The following is a 21,153-nucleotide window of genomic DNA, read 5'->3' on the forward strand; positions in this document are numbered from 1 at the left end:
GGCCGCAGCGCTGCCAGGGCCGAGCGCCGCGCCCGGGCGGGGAGCGCACCGCGGGCACCGCGCGGCGGGGATCGCACCGCGCCGCTCCGCTCCGCTCCGAGCGCTCCGCTCCGCATCGCGGGGAGCGCGCCGCTCCCTACCGCGCCGCGGGGCACGCGCCGCACCGCGCCCCACCGCCCACCGCGACCCCCATGAGAGTAGAGGGGTCAGCGGCGGCCCCCCCGCGCACCCCCGCCGGCCTGCCCGAGCACGGAGCGCTCCCCCCGCCCCCGATGCGCCCTTAGTCCCGGCCCCGGACCCGCCTCCCTCGCTCCCCTCCCCGCCGGCGGCGGCGGCAGCGGCAGCAGCAGCGCCCAGGTGCGGACTTCAAACCCCGGCGAAATGGCGTCTAACGCGGCCGAGAGGGAGATTCTCTTCACCGAGCTGCAGGTAAGCGGCGAGGGGCGCCGCCCCAGCCCCGCTTCCCTCCCTTCCTGGCGGGGAGGACGGAGGAGCCGCCGCGCCCCGCCGCCCCCTGCCCGCCGCACGGCGCGGGACGCCCACCGCCGCCCGGGCCGCGCCGGGGGCCGGCGGAAGCCCGTGCCCACCCCAGGCCTCTTCCCGCTGCTCTCCTCCGGGAGCGGAGGCGCCGCCGCCCGGTCACGGCCCCACCCCGCTGCCGGCCGCGACCCGCTTTTGTCTGCGCTCGGCTCCCTCCTTCCCCGCCGAGCGGCCGCGTCCCTCCGGCGGGGCCTGCCCGGGCCGCGCCCCCGGCCCCGGCCCCGCCGCCCCGGGCTCTCCCTCCGCCCGCCCCGGAGCCGCTACGGGCGCCGCAGCTCTCGCCCTCCCCCCCGCCCGGGGCACGGCGCTCGTCCGGGCTGGGCCCAGAGGGTTCCCGGTGGCCACCCCGCGCCAGGGTCAGGCGAAGAGCCTCTGCTCTGGACACGGCACCGCGCAGGAGCCGGAGCAGCTTCCTTCTTGTAGGCCTGGAACGCTGAGCTTGGGAAGAGGAGAAAATGGTGCGCTCAACGTTATTTGTCACACGGCAAGGGTTCTTGTCACTATGGAAAAACCATCCCAAAAGACCCCGCAACACTGTTGAAGGTTGAAAGCTCAAGGCTTAGAGGTTTCCATCCCTGTAATTCGACCGGTTTTGGTTGCCCGTGCAACTGTTACTATTCTTCTTGTCAGCTGCAAGGTTAGATGCAATTCCGGAGCTTCACTTACGTGCTCTTATCTTTAAATGTCAGCACAACCTGCTACCTCTTCAGCTTCCTTGTTCCGATGGAAGCTTGCTTTTCTTTTCTTTTTTTTTTTATATACATCACTAAATCCATGCAAGTTGTTATGTTTATCCAGGCAAAAAATGTGTCTCTGAATTTATTAGTTGGACAACGAACCAAAGTAAGAAGTCCATAAATGGAAAGTATTGAATTTAATGGTCAAATAAAAATTAGAAAGGCATGTTTTAAAAAAAAATAATTTTACTTATGTAATGCTGTTAAGTTCTCCTGTAGTTCTGAATGTTGGAGGTGTACTCACTTGAATAGCAAAGGAAGAGAGGGCACAACAGATGTAGGAGTCTGCTTAATATTGTAGCACATGAGATGGCTGAAGGCTAAGAATGCATCTAAAATGCTGAACTTTAATCAGTGGCTCATAAGTGCCTAGGAAGAATCAGTATGTTAATACAAATTTGATACAATGATATATAAGCTCGTAAACCTGTTTGAAGTGGAGAGCTGTGTGAATAACTAACTATAGTAGTGTTTCAACTAAGCTAAATGGAAACATTTCTGTAGAAGTACCCAAAGCAGAGATCCGATCACTTTAAACAGAAATGAGTGGAAATTTTTCTTCGGGGGGATTGGAAAGGTTGATTTTGTTTTTTTGAAAGATGAGACTCACAGTGATACTAATTAAAAAAAAAAATCAACCAAACAAAAAACCCACCAACGAAACAAAAAACCTAGGATGGATTAGATTCTTAGGTTGCACTATCTGTTCCATTATATATGGTAACTTCTATATTAATAAATGCAGTTTATTGCACAAGAATGGTTAAGTTAGCATGGGAATGCCAGTGGAGTTTAAGCTTTGTGAATTGCTAACTTTTAAGTATTTTTAAGAGGAACTTTCCTATCAGAAAGAGCTGCTGTAAAGATAGTGTTGTTTGCCATGCCATATATTAGCAGTGAAATACGAAGGCATCAATATAGTTCTGTTTGGAAATACCTCACAACAAATTGCTCTTCACATACCTGGATGTAAAAGTTCCTTTAGTGGTATGGTCTGAAAGTAAAGGGAACTACAGTGAAGTGTGAGATACGCCATTTCACTCATATTTCTTCAGGAGGGAACTTCCTCAATTGTAAGAACTCTAACTTTAAAAGTGCTTATATGGGAAACGGACTTTTGCTTGCATATTTCAGTCCTGCACAGAAAGATGAGGAAGTTGTAGAATTCATGACTACAGTAAAAGTTTAAAGGGTCAAGTCCATGATCTAGATCATGGGTGATGTGTGGTCTAAATGTTTTGTTAATAGCTGTGAAAACTTACTGAAAACAGGCTAAACCCAGTGTAAATGCCAGGCTTGTTCCTGACACATACTCTGAAGTATCAGTCAGTGGTCAGTGTAACACATTGTTTTGTGCTGTGATCAGGGCTGCGTGCTCCTGGTTATGACAGCCCTGTGTACTCCAGCGTGCTGTAAGGAAACTGTTAGCTTGGGGTGAAGTTGATAGAAGTGGATCAGTAGTTATGAATCAATTGAATGCTCCTGACAGAAAGATTAGCAGACTGTCACAGCTACTGACTAACAGGATGTGAAGTGGATTCTGAGAAAATACGAAAAATGAAAGAGCAAAATAACTAGTTGCTAGTAAGTGGTAAAACATAGATGCAGTACATGTCCTTGTTTCAAAGGCTTAATTAAACTGGCCTTAAATAGAGCCTAGATCTCACTTCTCACAATGACAGTTTTGTATTTTAAATAAGTGATGCCATATCAGATAGAGCAATTTCTTATAAATCTCTGCTAGCCAATATCCACTTGGTATTTCTGTCCTGCTTTTTCTACAAAATATCGTATCCATTCTATATTTTATTTACTTTAAACATTTTACAGACTGATAGTGGGATGTGGAAAGTATATCTTGGCACTTAGCAAGTTTTAAACTTAAGTCTGTTCAAGGTGAAAAATGCAATGCTTATTTCTCCGTAGTTAGCAAATGCAAAGTACAAGGTAAACTTGGCAGTAAGCAAATCCTCTTTTTAGTTTGTTCTGGTAGCTTCACAAGCGAAATTGCCTGATTACTAAAGATTGAAAGATTACATAAAGCCAGATTACCCTTTTTTGCCTCCTTTTATCTCCAGTACAGGTTCTTTAGTAGGAGGAGGAATGAGCTTGGGTAAGAACCAGTATTGCTGATGTTGTCTTCCCTTCCAAAATTCTGCTGTCCTTCTCTGGGCTTGCATCCCTTAGAACTTTGTACACCAGGTAAACTAGCCTCTCCAGTGCTTGCTCTCAGGTTAATTGCACAGTCTTTAACTCTTTGCTTCCTGGTGGAAGTGCCAACTCTGTCTCTTCAAAAAACTTAAACTCTAACATAAAGTTCTGTAGTTTGTTAAATAAGGCATCTACAAAATAAAATATTTTTAAGTTTTGTATGGAAAAAAGTTTGATTTCTTTTTTTTCAAGTCATATTAAAAAGCAGTTTTTTAATGAAGTGTGTATGCATTCTTGGCAGTGATGATACATGTCAGCATAGTAAATTGGTATGGCTGAGTTAACAGAAATTATTGCTTAGAGTATTTAAATTAAACCATTGTGTATGCACAGTGATTACACTTGTGTACTTCTAGGTGTTCACTACCAATTCTTTTCAAGACAGTACTATAAATCTTCTAAACTTGAGGCTTTTATTGTTAATGTTACAGGATTTATTTTACAAAAATTTTCACTTTCCTCAAAGTTGTGTTTTGCAAAGCAATACTTGTTTAATATCAGAGGAAAAGAGTATATTATTTGGGTTTATTTGCTTAAATGAAAGTGTTTGGTCAAGATAGAGAACTTGGGCTATACCCTGAAATGAATAAGCATGAAACAAACCCTCCATTACAAATGGAAATATTAAAGGCTCTTCCTGGAATTAATATTTCAAACTCGACCATCATACATATTTTTGATATTACAGAACATTGTGAAAAATATCTTTATACTGGGCAGCATAAAGGGACTTTTTGAATTGATATTTTAGTTTAATGTCCTGGTCACCTAATTTCCTAAGGTGCTGTACTTAGGGATCATAAAGCATAAATTTCCTGACAGAATCATGTTCAAAGGCCACAGTAATTTATTTTTTTAGTAGTGATGAAGAGTACCACAACTGAAACATATGTAAATTATGATTATATGGTGGCACATCCGGTATATTTTTGGGTTTGTTTTATTTTTCCATTTCACATCTTGGGCAAGGATATCTGTCAAATAAATGTGTATTTGTTAATCTGCATGATACAAATTGAACAGTTGAGTCTGAGGGTATACAACTATGTTTTGTATATAAATGTGTATAAAATTGGGCACTTGTTAACGTACTAGCTGGGACTTTGAAAAAACCTGTATTGCATTCCTGGCTTCTCTGCTTGCAGCTAAGTGACACTAGGCAGATGGCTTTGCTTACTCATGTCTCAGTTTCCTCATCTTTAGAATAGAGGTAATGATGCCTGCTTTTTTGGTGTTAGAAAGTACTGGCTATTTATTATTAGCTGTGGTCAAGTGCCTAAGGACACTCTAAAAAGGTACAAGTAACCTAATTAATCTGTTTTGAAGGAACATTGTAATTGGGCCGAACACTCAGCAGTAAGACTGCCTACAAATAATATTCAGCCAGGACAGATTAGCTTTAAATAATTTTGAATGATTCTTGTTTCTTCAGGAGGAGAGAATGTCACATTCAAGTGAAAATATCCTGAACTAGTCAATTGCAGTTTAGAAATAAAAATGTATGTACAGCTGCTTGGGAATTCTTAGATCCCTGCAAATGTTTTCACAATTGGTGGAATTAGAGAAGCACTTCAGGGTTTTTTTTTCTATTTATGGATGTATATTACTCTTTAAACAGTCTTCTGTCCACATTTTGTATTAGCAAAATATGCATTCTCAGTGGAACATAAACAGTCCTTAATATATCTTTTGGTAGGTGGATGGGTGGAGTTTTTTGTTTTGTTTTGGGGATTTTTTTCCTTTTTGTGAATTCTGTTAGTCTTCCTGTTAACACAGGAACTTGTATATCATGTTGACTACATTTGACTGAATTTTCTCTACCAGAGCAGCTGTCTTTATAGGACCCAGATCTGTTACCTTAACTCAAGATAAATCATTAGTGATGGCTAGTAGAAAAGTATTTAGTTACACTGTATGTAATAGCTCTTCTGGAACAGCTTTATATATTGTGAAGGTCATTCATTACAATGTAACCTAAAATCTGCAGTGGAATAACTAGATAAATATGTCCTTGACATTGGGAAACTGGTTTGAGGATTTCACGTTGGGATTAAGGATTTCTTCATCAGTGCCTCAGTGCTGAATTAGACTAAGACCTCTACATAGATTCAGAGTAACAAAGTCTTGTATATGTTATGTGCAGTAGTGGAGGGCTCAGTCTGCTTGCTTTGCTTGGGTTTTTTTGTTTTGTTTTGGATTTTTTTTGTGTGTGTGTGTGTTTTGTTTTGCTAGAAATTGCTTGTACAACTCGTACAAATTGATTGATGGTAGGCTTTTTGTTTGTGTTGTTTTTTTCACTGCATGGGTCCAGTAAGTGGATGGGTTCAGGAACAGACCGAGCTGAAGCAGCTCTCATGAGACTGCCCTGTAGCGTGGGCAAAACATTTGTATGGTACTTTGAAGCTTTAATTATTGATGCTTGGTCTGCAGTTCCTGGCACAAGCAATAGAGCATCTTTGCTAGTGTTTGGTGTGGGTGGAGGAGGTTCTTTTTACAAAATTAGATTTATGTTGTAGAATTGAATCCATGGCTTCTGTTACCTTGAGACATGATTGAGAATTACTACATCTACATTTAACAGCTACCAGTTACTTACTGTTTGACACCTCACCACTGAATTGAACCACTTGCATGGCAATCTGGGAGTACATCCTATGGAGCAAAGTACTGCTCTCGGTTTTTTCGTGGTTTTGTGGGATGCTTATTCCAAACTTTCAGGAATTCTGTGACTGTATGTCAAACTAAGGAAGTTTTGTGGCATCCATCAGGTTTGCCATGCAAATTCTGGTAGCTGGTGAGGATGAGATGGCCGAGGTTTCTGTGGTGAGGAGACACTCACATGAACAGGATAGTAGTGTGCATTTGCAGGCTTATGTTCAGCTAAATGGGCCGGCTTTGCTGGGAATTCTGCTGCTGTCCTACTCTGCTTAATAGAAGAGGCTGAAATGAGGTTATTCAAGGTAGTGCATTTAACTTCAGTAGGGTGAGCTGAGAGGATTCATGTGATCAGTTACTATGGCTCAGTAGTGGTGAGCTGATTGTTTTTTAGAGCAGGCCACGCCTTACTTTTTCTTGATGTTAGGTATAGATACAGCTTCCTATGCTTTGTATCAACATTATGCCCACTGTGGCTGTACTTCCTGTTTACTGCTGCTGCCGTGTACTGAGCACTTCTGGAGTAGATGCACAGAGATGGCAAGGCTGTGATCTCAGTAGTGGAATTTGCTGCTTCCATTGGGCAGGGGAAAATAGGACTATTAGCAGAAGTGTATTTTCCAAGGCCAAGTATATCTATCCTTAAAAGCCTTGGTTATTTTACTGTAGATACATAGCTAGCTCTCAGATAGATACCAAATAAGAAATTATGACTGGAAAGGGCTGGGCTATGAAAGTTTAATATATGAAACATTTCCCTAGGTTGTTTTTGTGCTGTGAAGAAAGGCTGATAAGTGGCAAGACCCAGGGACAGCATGCTCTGGCCCAACATACAAATCAGGGTTAGTAAAAACCTTAATGTGGACATGACTAAATTAGTTTGCTTTTTCTACCTCTAACTCCTATGGATTCCTTTAAGCCTTGTTTTCTTCACTGGAGATGAATTGGTTTTTAAATGATGGAGAGTTTCTAACGTCTCTAAATAAGTGCAGATAAGAGAGCTTGAATCAGAAGTCTCTAATATCTGGTTCCTGTCTTGGTGTTATGTATGGGAGTCTGGTGTTGAAGCAAAATGCTTTTCATCTTGAGGTTTTTCTGACATTTGTTACCTTGCAACATAGTAGTAGGATTTGTACATTTTAAGTTTCCATTAAATACAAGAACATGTTAGTCTGAAAATTAAAGTAGCAGAATCAGTTCCCTTTCTATTGAGAAGAGCCAGGGAGACAGCTTTCCATTAACTTTCCCCATTTGTTGTTAGGATGCAGCGAAATGCAATAGGCAGAAAATCTGTAGTTAGGAGAAGGTATAATTAAGGCTGTAATACCATGGTACTAATGGATTGTACTAAAGTTATAAGATGAATCTCAGGAATATTGTGGGGCCCTGCTTGTTACTGTGATGAAAGAATTCCAAGCAGATCAGGTCAGAAACGAGAACTTTCCTGAGCTCTAAACACAGAGAATATTACTCAATACTCAGATGCTGATACATCTTGTGGTTGCTTTTTTCCCCTAGCTATTAATACTCAAAGTACTTGAATATCACTGCCACATAAGTTTTCTCTAATGCAATTTAAGAAATAAATACACATATGTGAACTTCGTAAATACATATGCAATAGTCTATGTACTCATATTTGTTAGAATGTTGAAATAAATAGGTTATTTAAATTAATAAGAAGTAATAGTAATTTTTAGTTGTTACCTACCTGAAATAGTACTTGCAAATAATAGCAGTACATAGGTGTTCTGAAATTATTCTTCTGTTCAGCTGTGTGTATATATCTTTTTTCATATATAAACTTCATGTAACTTTTGAGGAGAATTTGAGAGTTGATGTACAAAACATCAGAAAAAATGTCCTTTTTTTGTTTTTCATTTCAAAGTCCTAAACACAAGCTGTCTAATTAACCAGGTAATAGTGTTATGGTTTAGTATATCACTGGTACCATAGCTGGTGCCAGTTAGTAAACTTCGGAACTTTAATGCATGTATTTTTGAAAACTGTTTAAAGTATATTCGGTTTGCTTTTCTTTGTTGCAGTAAGATGTAAGGCAGGTCTGTGACATAAATTTAGGATGGATGAGGTCTAGTTGGTTCATTGATGATGTCATGTGCCAGAATTCAAAGCTTTGCCGATACAGATTGAGTCTGTTGCTCAAAGAAAGTGTCAGACTGTCAGCTAGTACTACTGCTGAAAGTGCGCATGTGCCATGTTATGTTGCTTTACATTTGCACAGGCAGCTATATGGTGAACAGATTTTGTTGTTTTGTTTTTGTGGGTTTTTTCATCCCTAGATTAATTTTCAGCCAGATCAAGTTTATAATTGCTGTTCACTGTGTCGCCATATAAAAGTTTGTACTGCATGTATCAGTGAATGGTCTGGAGCAGGAACAAACTGTTAGGGGAGGTGAGGACTGCTGGTTCTGATTCTTTAGGATGCTTTTTATTGCCTTCAGTGGTGGTTCGTGCAATAAAATGCTTACTGATTACAGATTCACAGCTAAGGACTCGAGTCCAATTCTGCTGCAGGTGAATATGCAGATAATGAGCAGTCCAAGCAGTGTCTGTGACAATTATTTTCTAGCTTGAAATTCTTCAAGCAGAAAGTCTCACAATATGATTGTGAGAGTGAAAACCTGTTTGTCTGAAAAAGCATTAAAAATAGAACTGGTTTGGACATCATGCATAGATGGAAGATGTAGTTATATTTCGTTTGATGTTGAAGGCTGAGAGCAGTCGTAAGGTTTTGTAGCAGTACCAGGTCAGTGTAGGGATATAACCCCAAGTTTATTAACTAACTTTCCAAAGTGGTAAGCCTTTGCTGTTAAACCTTTTATGCACTCAATGCAATAAGTAGTTTTGAAAAATCTTGAGTCTTTTTGTTATTTCTGTAATTTAAATGAAAGAAAAAGTAAGTGTACAATTTAAATGGATGGGATTGAATTTTGGAGTGAAGAGAAAGTACTGTGCAAGTAATACTAAAAATGTATTGCCCATAAAGATAATGAAGAGACTGAGGTAGAATACATTTGTCGGTTAATGAGTAGCTTGATAAGTGTGAGACATTTGAATTTTCAGTGGGAAAATAAACCCCATACTGATGATGTTGATGAGTTGAATGTTTGCAATAGGAAAATATCTCTGAATGGTCACATGAGCATCAATTAAAGCACCACTTAGAGGACTTTGAACTACTGTGTACAAGACAGATTCCATGTTTCAGAGGTCTAGCCAAATTTGGGGGAGGAAAGACCTAAAAATCTGGTGCAGAAGTAAGAAGTTTGAGGTAACAAAGTGATTAAATGTTTTCAATGTTCTTGTGTTGAATTAATTCCAAAACTATCAATTCTTTCTCATTCTCCTTGTACTTACAAACCCTGAATGTATTCTTTTGTATTTGTGCTGTTGAGGTGAAAGATTATGTTTTAAATAAACAAGGAGATTGTTTTTGGCGATTTCAGGTATTCCAAAGCTCTCTGGTAACAGCAAGCTTATTTCTGTAATGTAGGCTAGAAACTTCATGCCAGTCCTTAGAAAAATGTAAAAAAACTTGCTTGGTTCTGTTTTTCTGTCTTTCTTACTTCTCTTCTGCAGGAAGAGGAACATAACCACTTCCTTTTATGATACATTTTAGGACTTGCCCTATTTGCATTACTGAGCTTACAAGATAGGAAATTGAAGTTTCTTTTTCATAATTCTAATACATGTTATCACTTGGATTTTTGAGAAACATAAGCCCAAAAGCATCCAAAGCTATTGCTGAAAATTTAGAAGGAATGCAAATTTACTGTGTGGCCTGTTGCTTTTTACAAGAACAATATCTAAAACCATCCACAGCTTTTCAACTTTATATGTTTATTTATATGGGAAGGCACTGCAAAACAATTAAGTGGGATATGTTTTAAGAGGATGTTTCCTTTATAGATGGATCTGCATATGGCATTACAGGATTCTTTGTTTCCTAATACTTGAATTGTGGAAGCTAAAATTTTAAGATAAATTAGGGCAAAGTGTCAGCTTTTCTGACAAGTGTTATTAATCTTTGAAGTTGTAAAGGTGTGTGCTGCCTGCAGCCCATCCAGAGCATGTCAGGAATTACCTGCACATAATCGGATGGGGAGATCCAATACAGTAAACCAGATTCTAGCAAAAGGTTACAGAAGCCAAAGTCAAAGTTTCAGAGACGTGTATTAACAAATACAAAAACAAGCATACAGATCTACAGAACATTTTAAAATCAGCAAGGCCTTTTTGTAGGCATATTCTAAACTTAGTGACAGCAGTAGAAAAGTAAAATACTGTAAATCGTACATGCCTGACTACTTGTGTAGCATTCTTGAACTGCTGCCCATTTGGGACTCAGCAATCTCCTTTAATGGAAGCATGTTTTCTTCAATATTTGAGTTTGTTTGTTGCTTATTTATAAGCTCATATGAAGCCGTTGTTTCAGGCTGAAAATGCCTGGATGTCAAAAGTTATGATTTCCAAATTATAATATCCATAGCTAGGGGTCCTCAGAAAGATTATTTAAATTTTATTATTGAAACGTAACTCATTATTTAGAGAGATTTCTTCAAGTTGCTATGATTTGCATCTTTGGTTTCTCATCTCCTGAAGAGATAGGAACATGACATTATGAAAATTAAAGCAGACAGTACTTCAGTATAAGGACAACATAATCTTTCAGAGGGTTTTTTAATTGTACTCCTCTATTCACGCAAGTTAGTGTGAGTCAAAATAAGTATTTTTCTGTTGGGTGAAAAATTTAGTTTTAACTATTCATTTTTTACAAGCTGATTCATATATGATTCCTCAGCATATAAACAAGCCACTTCACAAAGGAACACCATAATCTGACTTTTCCTTTTCGTTTTGGATGTGCATTTTTCAAAAAAAATACTAATCTATGGCAAAGTACATGGCATTTATCAGCAGTTATTTTTTTGTTTTGGAGGCCAACTCCTTTCTTGAATTCTGCCTTTACTTGTAATATGCTACATAATGCTGGAACAATTTACAATTGTAAATTTAATTGCTTTAGAAATTGGTCTTTATCTGTATTAGGATTCTGTATAGAAGAGCAAGGGAATATATTCTCAAGTTTTAATTAAACTAATTCTAACAAGAATTTTCTAAGTATTTTTAAAAAATCTAAGTGCAGGAGGGAAAGGATTGATGGCCTGCTGTAGAGGGGTATCCAGTATCATCATATCTTTTTCAGGTTAGCCACCAGACTAATTAATTTGAAGTGTTTATTTTTGGTGGGAGTAGCTCAGTGGTACTGTCAGGGCAGCAGTTTCTGTGCACATGGAAATTGATTTCTTTAACTCCAGTGACATTCTTGAAAGAGATGATCTTGAGTATGAAAGAAAAGCAGGGGAGATACAAGTACTGCTAACGGTCTCCTATTTTTGCAAGTTTTATTTATTTCTACAGCAGACTATACTGTTTTATGAGCTTGAAAGTAGCATTTCCTTTCTTTAACATTTGCCTTCCTTCCCATCTGTTACTTTAATTAATTCAATGTCAATTTAAGGTTCATACAGTACTTGAATTAAACAGATTTTTAAAACATAACTACAGGCATCCATATTCTGAATTGATTCACATACATTTTCTGAACTATTATTCGGAATTATTTTCTTCTTCATTTCTATCTAGCATATAGTTTTTTCTGCAAATTATTCCACTAGTTTTGATCTTGCACTTTGCCAACAATGTACATTGAAAATGTCAGATGTTTGTAATTACTGCTATTAATTTTTCCACTGTTATAAAATAATCTGTCTACTGTCCTGAAAAATATATGTTTCTTTACTGCAATGAATGTATTTAGTACAGAGCAAATTACAACTACTGGGAATTCCTGCAAACCTGAGATACTAAGGCAGTGGGCATTTTAGTGGCATATACTCAGGGTTAGCTGGCTGTGGTTCTGGCATCTTCAGAAAATGGGGAGGACCTGTGCCTAGGCAGAAGCATTGGCTGTACCCCAGAACGTTCACAATAATGCTGGTTCATGGTGTCCTGGCTGGGTAAAACAGTGCAAAGGGCATGAAAAAGAAACCAGTAATGCTCAGAGAGGTCAGAGATGTTTGGAGTTGAGAGGATGGTAGCCTGAGCTAAATATAGTATCTTAGCTTAATTTGGAAAACGATGTATACAGATTGGGACTGTACTTTATTTTTGTAGTTAAATTTTTTTATCATAGAGACTGATTTTTATTTTTCTCCTGTGACTCTTGACATCTTTAATACAATACTTGAGAGAGCATCAAAGAAACACATCCCACCCACTCACAATCAGCCCCTTCCAAGTGGAGTTAGGAAATAGCCACAACCTCCTAACACGTTTCAGAATATGCAAGTCTCTTCCATCAAGTAGGAGTCATCTTCCTGCTGGTATTTTTCAGTCAGAAGTTAATTTGTGTATTTTTGTCTTCTAAAGATGACATGCTTTAGATTAGACAGGTCATTATAGAGGAATATGTTGTAGATACTCTGGGGAATGCAGCAGGTTAACCATAAATAGCTTCTGACTGCAGTACTTTCTTTGCTTAGCTTAAAAGCATTTCTTCATGAAGGTTTTCCTCAATGTCATATCTAGAATATTTTTCGGTAGTTCTTAGTTATTAATAAAGCAGAATATTCTACTTTTGCTTAACAGATTTTTCATGCTACAGTTTCTAGTAGTACCTGGAGATTTTTCTCAGGGTGCTAGCTGAAATGCTTCTGAACTGGAATGAAGTGAAAAACTTCTAGCCTTGAAGAAAAATGCCTTAAAAGTTATGAGCATACTAAAATCAGATTCACATAGGCAACAAATATTTCTAGGATGTTTTTTGAAATTGTGTATATGAAAACTGCTGTTTATATGTGCCCTGTAAAATAGGGTGAGGCTTTTAGTATTAAAAAGTTGATCAATTTAGGATAAACATGTTACATACCACATTCAAAGTTCCATTTACATGATTGTGGCTGGAAAACACATACACTGCATGTGTAACCTTACCCGCTCTGAAAAGGAAGAGTATTGAGATCACTAACAAGTATGTCTCATTGTGGGCTTTCTTGAATACTCAGCAGTATAAAAAACAACATCATTCCCCTAATTTAATGCCCTTGTAAGGTGAGACCTTTTTGCCATTGTTATATATGTAGGTTTATGGGATATCCTTTAAGATTCAGTTTTATGTCTATACATGATGCATTGAAAAACTGTTGTTTTGTTCCGCTTTATTTCTGTTTTGTTACAGGTCACATTGGTGCATTGGTTATTTTGAAACCATTGCTTCACATTGTCTATTTAACTGATATTGAACTGTGCTGGTAGCAAGAGCTAGATAGAGGGGAGTCCTATGCAAGTATGTGTGCAAAACAGGAAACAGCTCACTTGGAAGATGGAGCTGAGGCTAAACATAAAGAGTAGAAATTGTTCAATATTCATTAAGAAGTCTTTTGCTAAAATCCTAGGCTTTTATTCTACACTTTTCACTGGAAACTTCATATGTAAGTCATATGTTCATTTTAGATCATAAAAAAGTAGATTTACTTAGAGTACTGTATCGCAGTCACTGGGGAATCAGGGCTTCTAAAAACTAAGAAAATGTAGAAAGGTTTTAAAATCAAAGGTTTAGTCATATTTGTATTTAGAAATGTATTAAGAATTTTTATAATCCATGTAGGAAGTGAAATCACCTGCCCCTTTTTCATTGCTGTTGCATATAAAGCAGTTAAGTCAGGGCATTTTCTTTTGGTTTCTGTTGTAGGTTAAGACAAGATACTATTTCTTCATTATTCTATAATGCCTAGGGAACTCTTAAATAGAAGATGGACATTAAGAGCCAGTGAGAATCTTTCTACCATATTTTAAGGGTCAGAGGAAGAAGGATTGCAAAAACACTATTCAAATGTGCATCAGTGATGCTCTGTAGAAATCTCAGACAAATGGGACATGAAGTAATGCTTCTATAAATAACCCTCTGTTCATACGTAAACTTTTACTGGAAGAGCATGGAATGAGATGTCTGCATCTCTACAAGTGGAATTTTGGGTGTGGCAGTCCCAATAGGGAGAAGTGATTTTTTCTACTGACCACCTGTAAAAGATGAGGAAGGCATTTAAGAAGACTTTCCCTTCCTTTGACTGCTGGAGGTGAAAGCAGGAGCAGGATTTCCAGCTTGTTGGAGTGTAGGCTGTGAACTTGAGTAACTTCAGCTCAAACAACCCAAGCTACTTTGAAGGAGTTCAGTCCTAGAGTATGAAGACACAGATCTTTGGTATAAATACAAACGTACATGCATCCCTTTCCTGTAATAACAGATTCAGCTACCAAGCTGGGAAGCCCATAAGCTCTGGTGAAACTGCTGTTGCACACAGTCCTAGAAAGCAAAAAATCTAGTTCCTTCACCAGGATCTAGTATTTAGCCACTTGGCCTCTTGCCTTATAAAACAGATGTTAGTATTATCTCTGATATGTATTGCTGCATTTTTTAATGTACAAAATAGTTGGCTGCTAAAGATGATGGCTTAATTAGAGTGGAATGTAGACTCTCAACTCTTCCATTAGTTTTGAAATGCCTAAAAATAGCTCCTGTAAAACATAGTAAAGTAAAATGGACTAACATATCAGTTGTCTGTGCTGAAAGTTGGAATTTCCAGAAACAAGGAAATTTGAGGGGTTTTATTTTCAATTCCTACCTTATCCATTTCAGAAATTGAAATTTCCATACAGGTATCCCTTTATTGTACTTTTCAGATTAAAGAAATTGAGTGTATTGGTCTTCAAGAATGTCCTGATACTTGCATGTATTATTGAAAAAATTCTGTTTATTGTGAGGATTTCTTTTGCATCATGTCAGTGTTTAAGATTTTTAACCTGCACTGAAAGATCACAGAAGTTCCAGCTGTAATGATTTGTTTCTGTAGTAAGACATTTTAGCATTTTTCTCTTCCAGTTTAGTTAAAGTATGTTACACTGGAGTCCCACAACTTAACAGATGTGGCAACAGCTGATATTGTGATTTGTGGATGAGCAGAATGCTCAGTCTGTTGCATTACCCGAGATAGGTAATAATACCTTTTTAGTGGTAGCTATTATCTAATTCATTTTTCATTCATAATATACAAGAAAAATACCTTACCACTGGGGTTGGACTTGATTGTCATTAAGCATTAATAAATTAGGGTTTGGGTTCCTTGAGGTTTTATTTTTGTATTTCTGCATAGTAACTAAAACTCCTCCACAAGCAGTTTACCCACACATTTTTATCTTAATGTTAACATTACACTATAGAAAATGTATGGTTGCAATGATAGCTTCTCTTTAAAGTAAGCATATTTTTGGATGCATGCCCACCAAATTACCACCTTTGTACACTATGTGTTGAGTTTGAGGAGGAGTTATCAAAGTCATAAGACATGATTGTGACTCATGTCTGTTCACTTGACCTTTTTACCTTTGAAAAAATCTTTCTTATACCCAATTAAACACCACATCCTGTAGTTTGGATAATGTAGTGACATTATTTTTTTAAACATCTTGAGCTACGTGTATAATATTACTCTGTTCTGAATGTTAGACAAAACCAGGTAAATGTTTTATATGAAAAAAAAAATGCAATAAACATATTTCTATTGGGGTGATCTAGAACAAAATTATACTAACTCTCAGTAGCAGCAGAAATTTTCAGTTTAGGTGTTTGCTTTAACATGCACTTCAATAAATATCTTACTGGTTGTGGTGGAAGCAGTATGGGGAAGGGGAAGAATGTTTCTCCCTGGTGGACAGATTCATTTCTGTATTACTCATACTTAGAGGCAAATTAACTACACATCATTTGCCTGACCTTACCTTTATCTGAAATAGTTCTGTTTCCTAAGTAACTTACGTTGTACTTCAAGCACTTTCAAAGCATTATAACAACTGCTTGCACCAAACTTGAGCTTAATGTAACAGAGAAAAGTCTTGTGATAAGAATTTCTCTCAAGCCCCCTTCCTTGTTTCAGTCTCTGGCAGTAACTCAAAATGAGTGTATGAATTTCTGAAATAAATGGATACCCCTATGTAGGGTTTGGCAAGTGTATTAAAATACACCGTATTTTAAAAGTACATGCTTTATATATTCAAGAAATAATTTTAGGCTGTTAGGATGAAGCTGTTAATTTATTTATATAGTACTGAAAATTGCAGCTGTTCTCATGTAAAAAATCCCAGTAGCTCTTATGGGGTTTTTGAAAGTGTTTAACAAGCTAAAAAACCAAAATTCACAAATGCCTAAGTCCCTCACAGTACATAGTTTTGCTGTCAGTTCTAAAATTTAAGGGGTTTTTATTTTAAAGAAGGCTCAAATGGTCAAACACACACAAAAATGCTTATTTGTCTACTATTTACTAGTCTTCATATTTTTATGGGATCTCAAATTTTTTTCACCAAGACATTTCTCAAAAGAAGACTATTTTTTTCTGTTCAAATTTAGAAGATGTATAACAAGTTTGTGCATGAAATTCCTGTGTTGGCAGTAGGAGGTAGGACACAGATACCTGTCTGTTTTCGCTGCCCAGTCCAGTACAGTAGGTGTACAACTTCAGGATCTGTGGCTGAGAGACTTAGTCTTGAAATAGTTTGTGCATCTTTGAACTTGCTTCTCTTTCATCTGTTGAACTGTCACTTAATACACTTGTTTTTCTTACCTTTTAAAGGGGAGTGTGTATATTTACCACATTATTAATATATAGTAATGTTACAGGCATTAGATGAGAAATTACCATTTCAGTGCTTTGATTGCTTGCATCTTGGTAAGGCTGCATTTTAGGGGAATTACTTCAGTCTCCTTGGCACAGTTCTATGATACATCATTATTGGCAATATTTTCAGCATGCACTATGGTACTAACATTTCATAAAATCTTTTTCCCTGTATCTTGAAAGGGATTGTTTATATTTTGGCATTTAATAGAGCTTCACCTACCATATGTGGTCTGCTTGAAACCATACTATTTACATAAAAAGTAGATTTCTTCTGAGTATGTTATTCTCTTAGTGATGAGAAGCTAAATGAAAACTAAGTGAAGTCTCATAGAATGGAGAGAATGGAGAAGTGGCATTATTATAGGCATAATTTCATGTACTGATAAGGGTTATGACAGCAGTCCCTGTTGATGGGAACTAGGATTTTGCTATTTCTTTTGCACATCTGCAACAAGAGAGGGGAAGTTTTGTTTCCACTGTACTGGACTGTATTGGAATTTTTTGGCTTGGGATTGGAACTTCAAGTTAGAGATAAAAGTTTGGAAACTGCTGAAGTGTTTGTACCATGGCTGTTGCCAGAACATGTAGTCAGGCTTCTTGGATTCTGTCGCCATTTGCTGATCTCCCATTGGAGTGCTCATCACCTCTGTTGCACCATAGCCTCTGTCAAGCTTTTGTGATTGTGACAAACGTCAGTGTGAAGATTTTCTTTCAATGTCCTATTTCTTTGGAAGCCTCTTTGCGGGTTGTTCTCCTAGTGTAAAACCATCAGGAGGCCCTACAATGAGAAGCAACAGAAGGCAACATTTCTTGAAATGTTTTCTTTCCCTTCTGTAGCAAAGAATCTCTTATGCCCCTTTCTCTCCTTAGTGTTGGCGCAGCACTGCGTGGACACAACTCCTAATTCTGTAAGCAAGTCTTTACTTTTGGGGGTCCATGCTCCATGCGTTAGAAAATTCTGGCTGAGTCAGGGATTTTTGGTGGCTGGAAGCTAGATGATAGCAAGGACTCCCAAGGGAATTTTATTACCTGTTTAGATGAGGTGTTTTGGCTGAGTCAGGCCACACAGATTTTCATATTGAAGCTGTAGCACCAACTGCTGCAGCCCAGCAGCTATTGTGCGAGTGCAAGCAAACATTTCTCCTAAAGTATTCATCAGGACAACAGTTCAAACTGGGAGAGCATAGCAGAGATGACCAGCTGACTGAGGACCTCCCTATTTAAGGAACACGTTTTTCCTTTTTTAAAATCTGTTTCATCTCTTACAGGTGCAGTTGGGCACTTGCTGTTTGTGCACAGGAATTGAACCCCATTTAATCAGTGTCCTACTTGAATTCATCCATGTATAATGTAGTGGACTGTGGCTGTTTCTGCCTTAACAGCCTCTTGTTACAAAGCAGAAAGCTGTGACTTAGATTAAATTTAAATCCTGATTTGTGACATGTTAGCACAGCAAACTAATGCCAAAATCTGTTAAGCCTCCAAGTTGGGGTTTTTTTTCAGTTCTTGACATTGGGTGAGTGCTGAGATCTTGACCACAATTACAGTTGCTTTTGAGTAGGAGGAAATAGTCCATGTAGTTCCAGTAATGCAGACAAGCCGTCACATCTGGTTTTATGAATGACTTCAGGGGGGAAGGGAAATTTGCAATTGATTAACATTATTTGTAAAATAAAAGACTACTCTGGTTTTAGGAATTAGTGTAGAGAGCTTTGGGGACCTTGGCAGTTAGCTCAAAAAAGCAGCTCTTTTTTCTTTTCCTTTTTTTATCTCCACCCTAAAAAAATATTCAGAAAAGTATTCTGCTAAGATACCTAGTAGTTCCAAAGCTGTACTTCTAGCTCTTCAAAATTAAATTACAATTTAATAAACATTTAGTCTTTCTGGGTTATGATAACTTTTTAAATCATACATAAGATGAAAATCCTACTTTTATATGGCATATTTTATTGTATTTGTCAAACAGGTTTTTATTGTCTCATTGTCTATTGAAATGATTACTAAAATTCAAGAGCATATAAAAAGAAATGCTAACACTTTTAGGAAAAAATGTTAAGAGTTTTACTGTGAGTTTTGATAAGGTCTGGTTTGGAATTTTTTCTAAAGGCAGGTTTAGTGTCTACTAGTAGCACATCAGTGTGAAATGTAAATAATATTGTGCTCGAACACTCATCAGCTGTTAAGCATGATGTAGTTTAAGGTTCCACTTACCTTTCTATAACAACTTCTAACAGAAATGAGCAATCAAAATTCTTGCTCTTATCGATATTATCTATAATAAATATATGGTATAGTACAGTGAAGTTGTACTTCGTACTCATGTACTACGTGCTCATAGGAGCAAGACTTCAGGAGTTACTAATGCCCATGGTTTTAGTGTTCTCTTCTAAGAGGGGGCAGTTTTAGAATCACATTTAAAATTCAAAGCTGTTTGGTTTACACAAGTTAAGCAGATTCTCTAGTGTGTTCAGCTTCATGGTACTCTCTTCAGCAGTACCGTTGCCACTGCCATGCAGTTTGGATGTTTTATTCTTAAATGGAATTTTGGGGTAAATGCAGTATGTCAAAGCACCTGCTTCACCAGTTATTTGGTTCAGAATTGATCTGAAGCAAAAGGGCAAGCCCTGCATGGTTTTCATAAACAGTATTACTACTCTCTTTCACCACACCAGCCAGAATAGACTGTATTATTAAAAGACATGCTCTGACCACTACTCATTATTTTCAGCACCTATACTTAAAACATTTCCCAGACCTACAGAAGTTGAAGGCTGGCATCTTGAATTAATCTATGGAAATAGATGGTCTTTGAGCCAGCAATCAAAGTGAGGTTAAGCCTATTGCAGTGGGAAGGCTGCATAAATGGGCTCCTTTTTTCCTTCCTTTTTTTTTTTTTTAAATTAAGTAGTAGTAGCCAGTTTGTGGTCCTTGATAGTTAATTGTGGTAAACATATCTTCAGTCTCATTACACATAGAAATGTTTCAGAAATTTGCAGTGGCTCAGAAACTTGTTTTGCCAAGAGGTGTGCAGTGCTGCCTCTCACTGCTGTCCCTGCCTCCCACGCTGGCTGGGTGACGCTGCCCTTCGCCGCTGCTGGGGCCAAGAGGCAGGTCCCCAGCAGTTTGCTGTGGCACAAGGGGAAAGGATGCTGTGCTGAGTTGTCCAGTACTGGGACTACTCAGCAAAGATCAGCCCCTCTCTTTTAACCAGCAGTCAAAACACTACCAGAATTTAAAAAGGCTGAGAGTCAGTAACTGGCTGCCATTCCTTTGCCATGGATTGTGAAGCAGTGAGACCTGTTCTCTCTTTTGCCAGCACGAGTGGTTTAGTCATTATCTGTTTTAGAGCATTTCCACTCTTAAGATATTTTATGTTAAGTGATTTGGAGAGGGAGAGTAAAGGGAAGAGTTGTGCAAAATTCATTGATAGCTTCTTGGCATAGAGAATGTGAATGGTTTCTTCTATTTTTGCACACTGCCTGCTTGAGCACTGCAAAGCAAAAGACCTGGGCCTTGCCCCTTATTGTTGTTTCTTTTTACACTTAATTTTCAGGTTGAGTGGGTAGAACACCTACAACCTAAAGGATGTAAGGTTCATCCTGGGAGGGATTTTATCCAAATGAGAAAAATAGTTTTTTGAAAGAATATTCAACTCAAGCAGAGACTTGGTCATCTAATAAAGCTGGAATATGCTGTATTTTAAGTAACTTCAGTTTAAAAGTATAGTTTTGAGTTTGGCATTTGGGAGGTGCTTTTCTTAAAGAAAAAATCCTGCCTAATTTTGCTGATTTAACTATTACATGTTCTGTCTTCTTGTGCCATTATCTTAATCTTAAACTGGAACACTTTTGAGGCTGCTCATCTCTGCAGCATGAGGCTCTGTCTCAAACCTTGGTTATATTGAGCAACAAAGCACGTTAGTGCAGGACCAGAGCAGCTTCACTTGCAGAACACCCTGTTGCTCTGCATTCATAATGACCTTCAGGGGTCACTGAGTGCACAGTTGCCTCCTTGGAAGAATTTATTTCACAGGGACCTTTGTGCCAGCTGACACATATGGATAACTAGGTGAGAGAATACTTTTTGCTCAAAAGTATAATTAACTCTGGATGACAGGAGAGACAGAAGGAGTATCGTCTGTGGCTTTTGGGGGGATTTAAAAAAGAATGTTTACGTGTACAGGCAGTGTGACCAGCTTCTGGTGTTATGATCCACACTGGTGAACTCACTACTGCCTCAAAAGCAGATTGAAGAAG

At 38.5% G+C, this 21,153-nt stretch overlaps 1 protein-coding gene across 1 annotated transcript in view; it reads left to right on the top strand.

Annotated features, from left to right (window-relative positions):
* The first annotated feature begins 266 nt into the window (after positions 1 to 266).
* The window catches only part of PKN2 (protein kinase N2), a 54,216-nt gene continuing 33,329 nt past the window's right edge, over positions 267 to 21,153 (top strand). Inside the window, exon 1 of the mRNA XM_021526565.3 lies at positions 267 to 429. Within this exon, the coding sequence (XP_021382240.1) occupies positions 382 to 429 (48 nt within the window). The 5' untranslated portion in view covers positions 267 to 381. The remainder of the gene's footprint in view (positions 430 to 21,153) is intronic.

This window comes from Lonchura striata, chromosome 9 (genome assembly GCF_046129695.1).
Source record: "Lonchura striata isolate bLonStr1 chromosome 9, bLonStr1.mat, whole genome shotgun sequence".
Classification (NCBI taxonomy): Eukaryota; Metazoa; Chordata; class Aves; order Passeriformes; family Estrildidae; genus Lonchura; species Lonchura striata.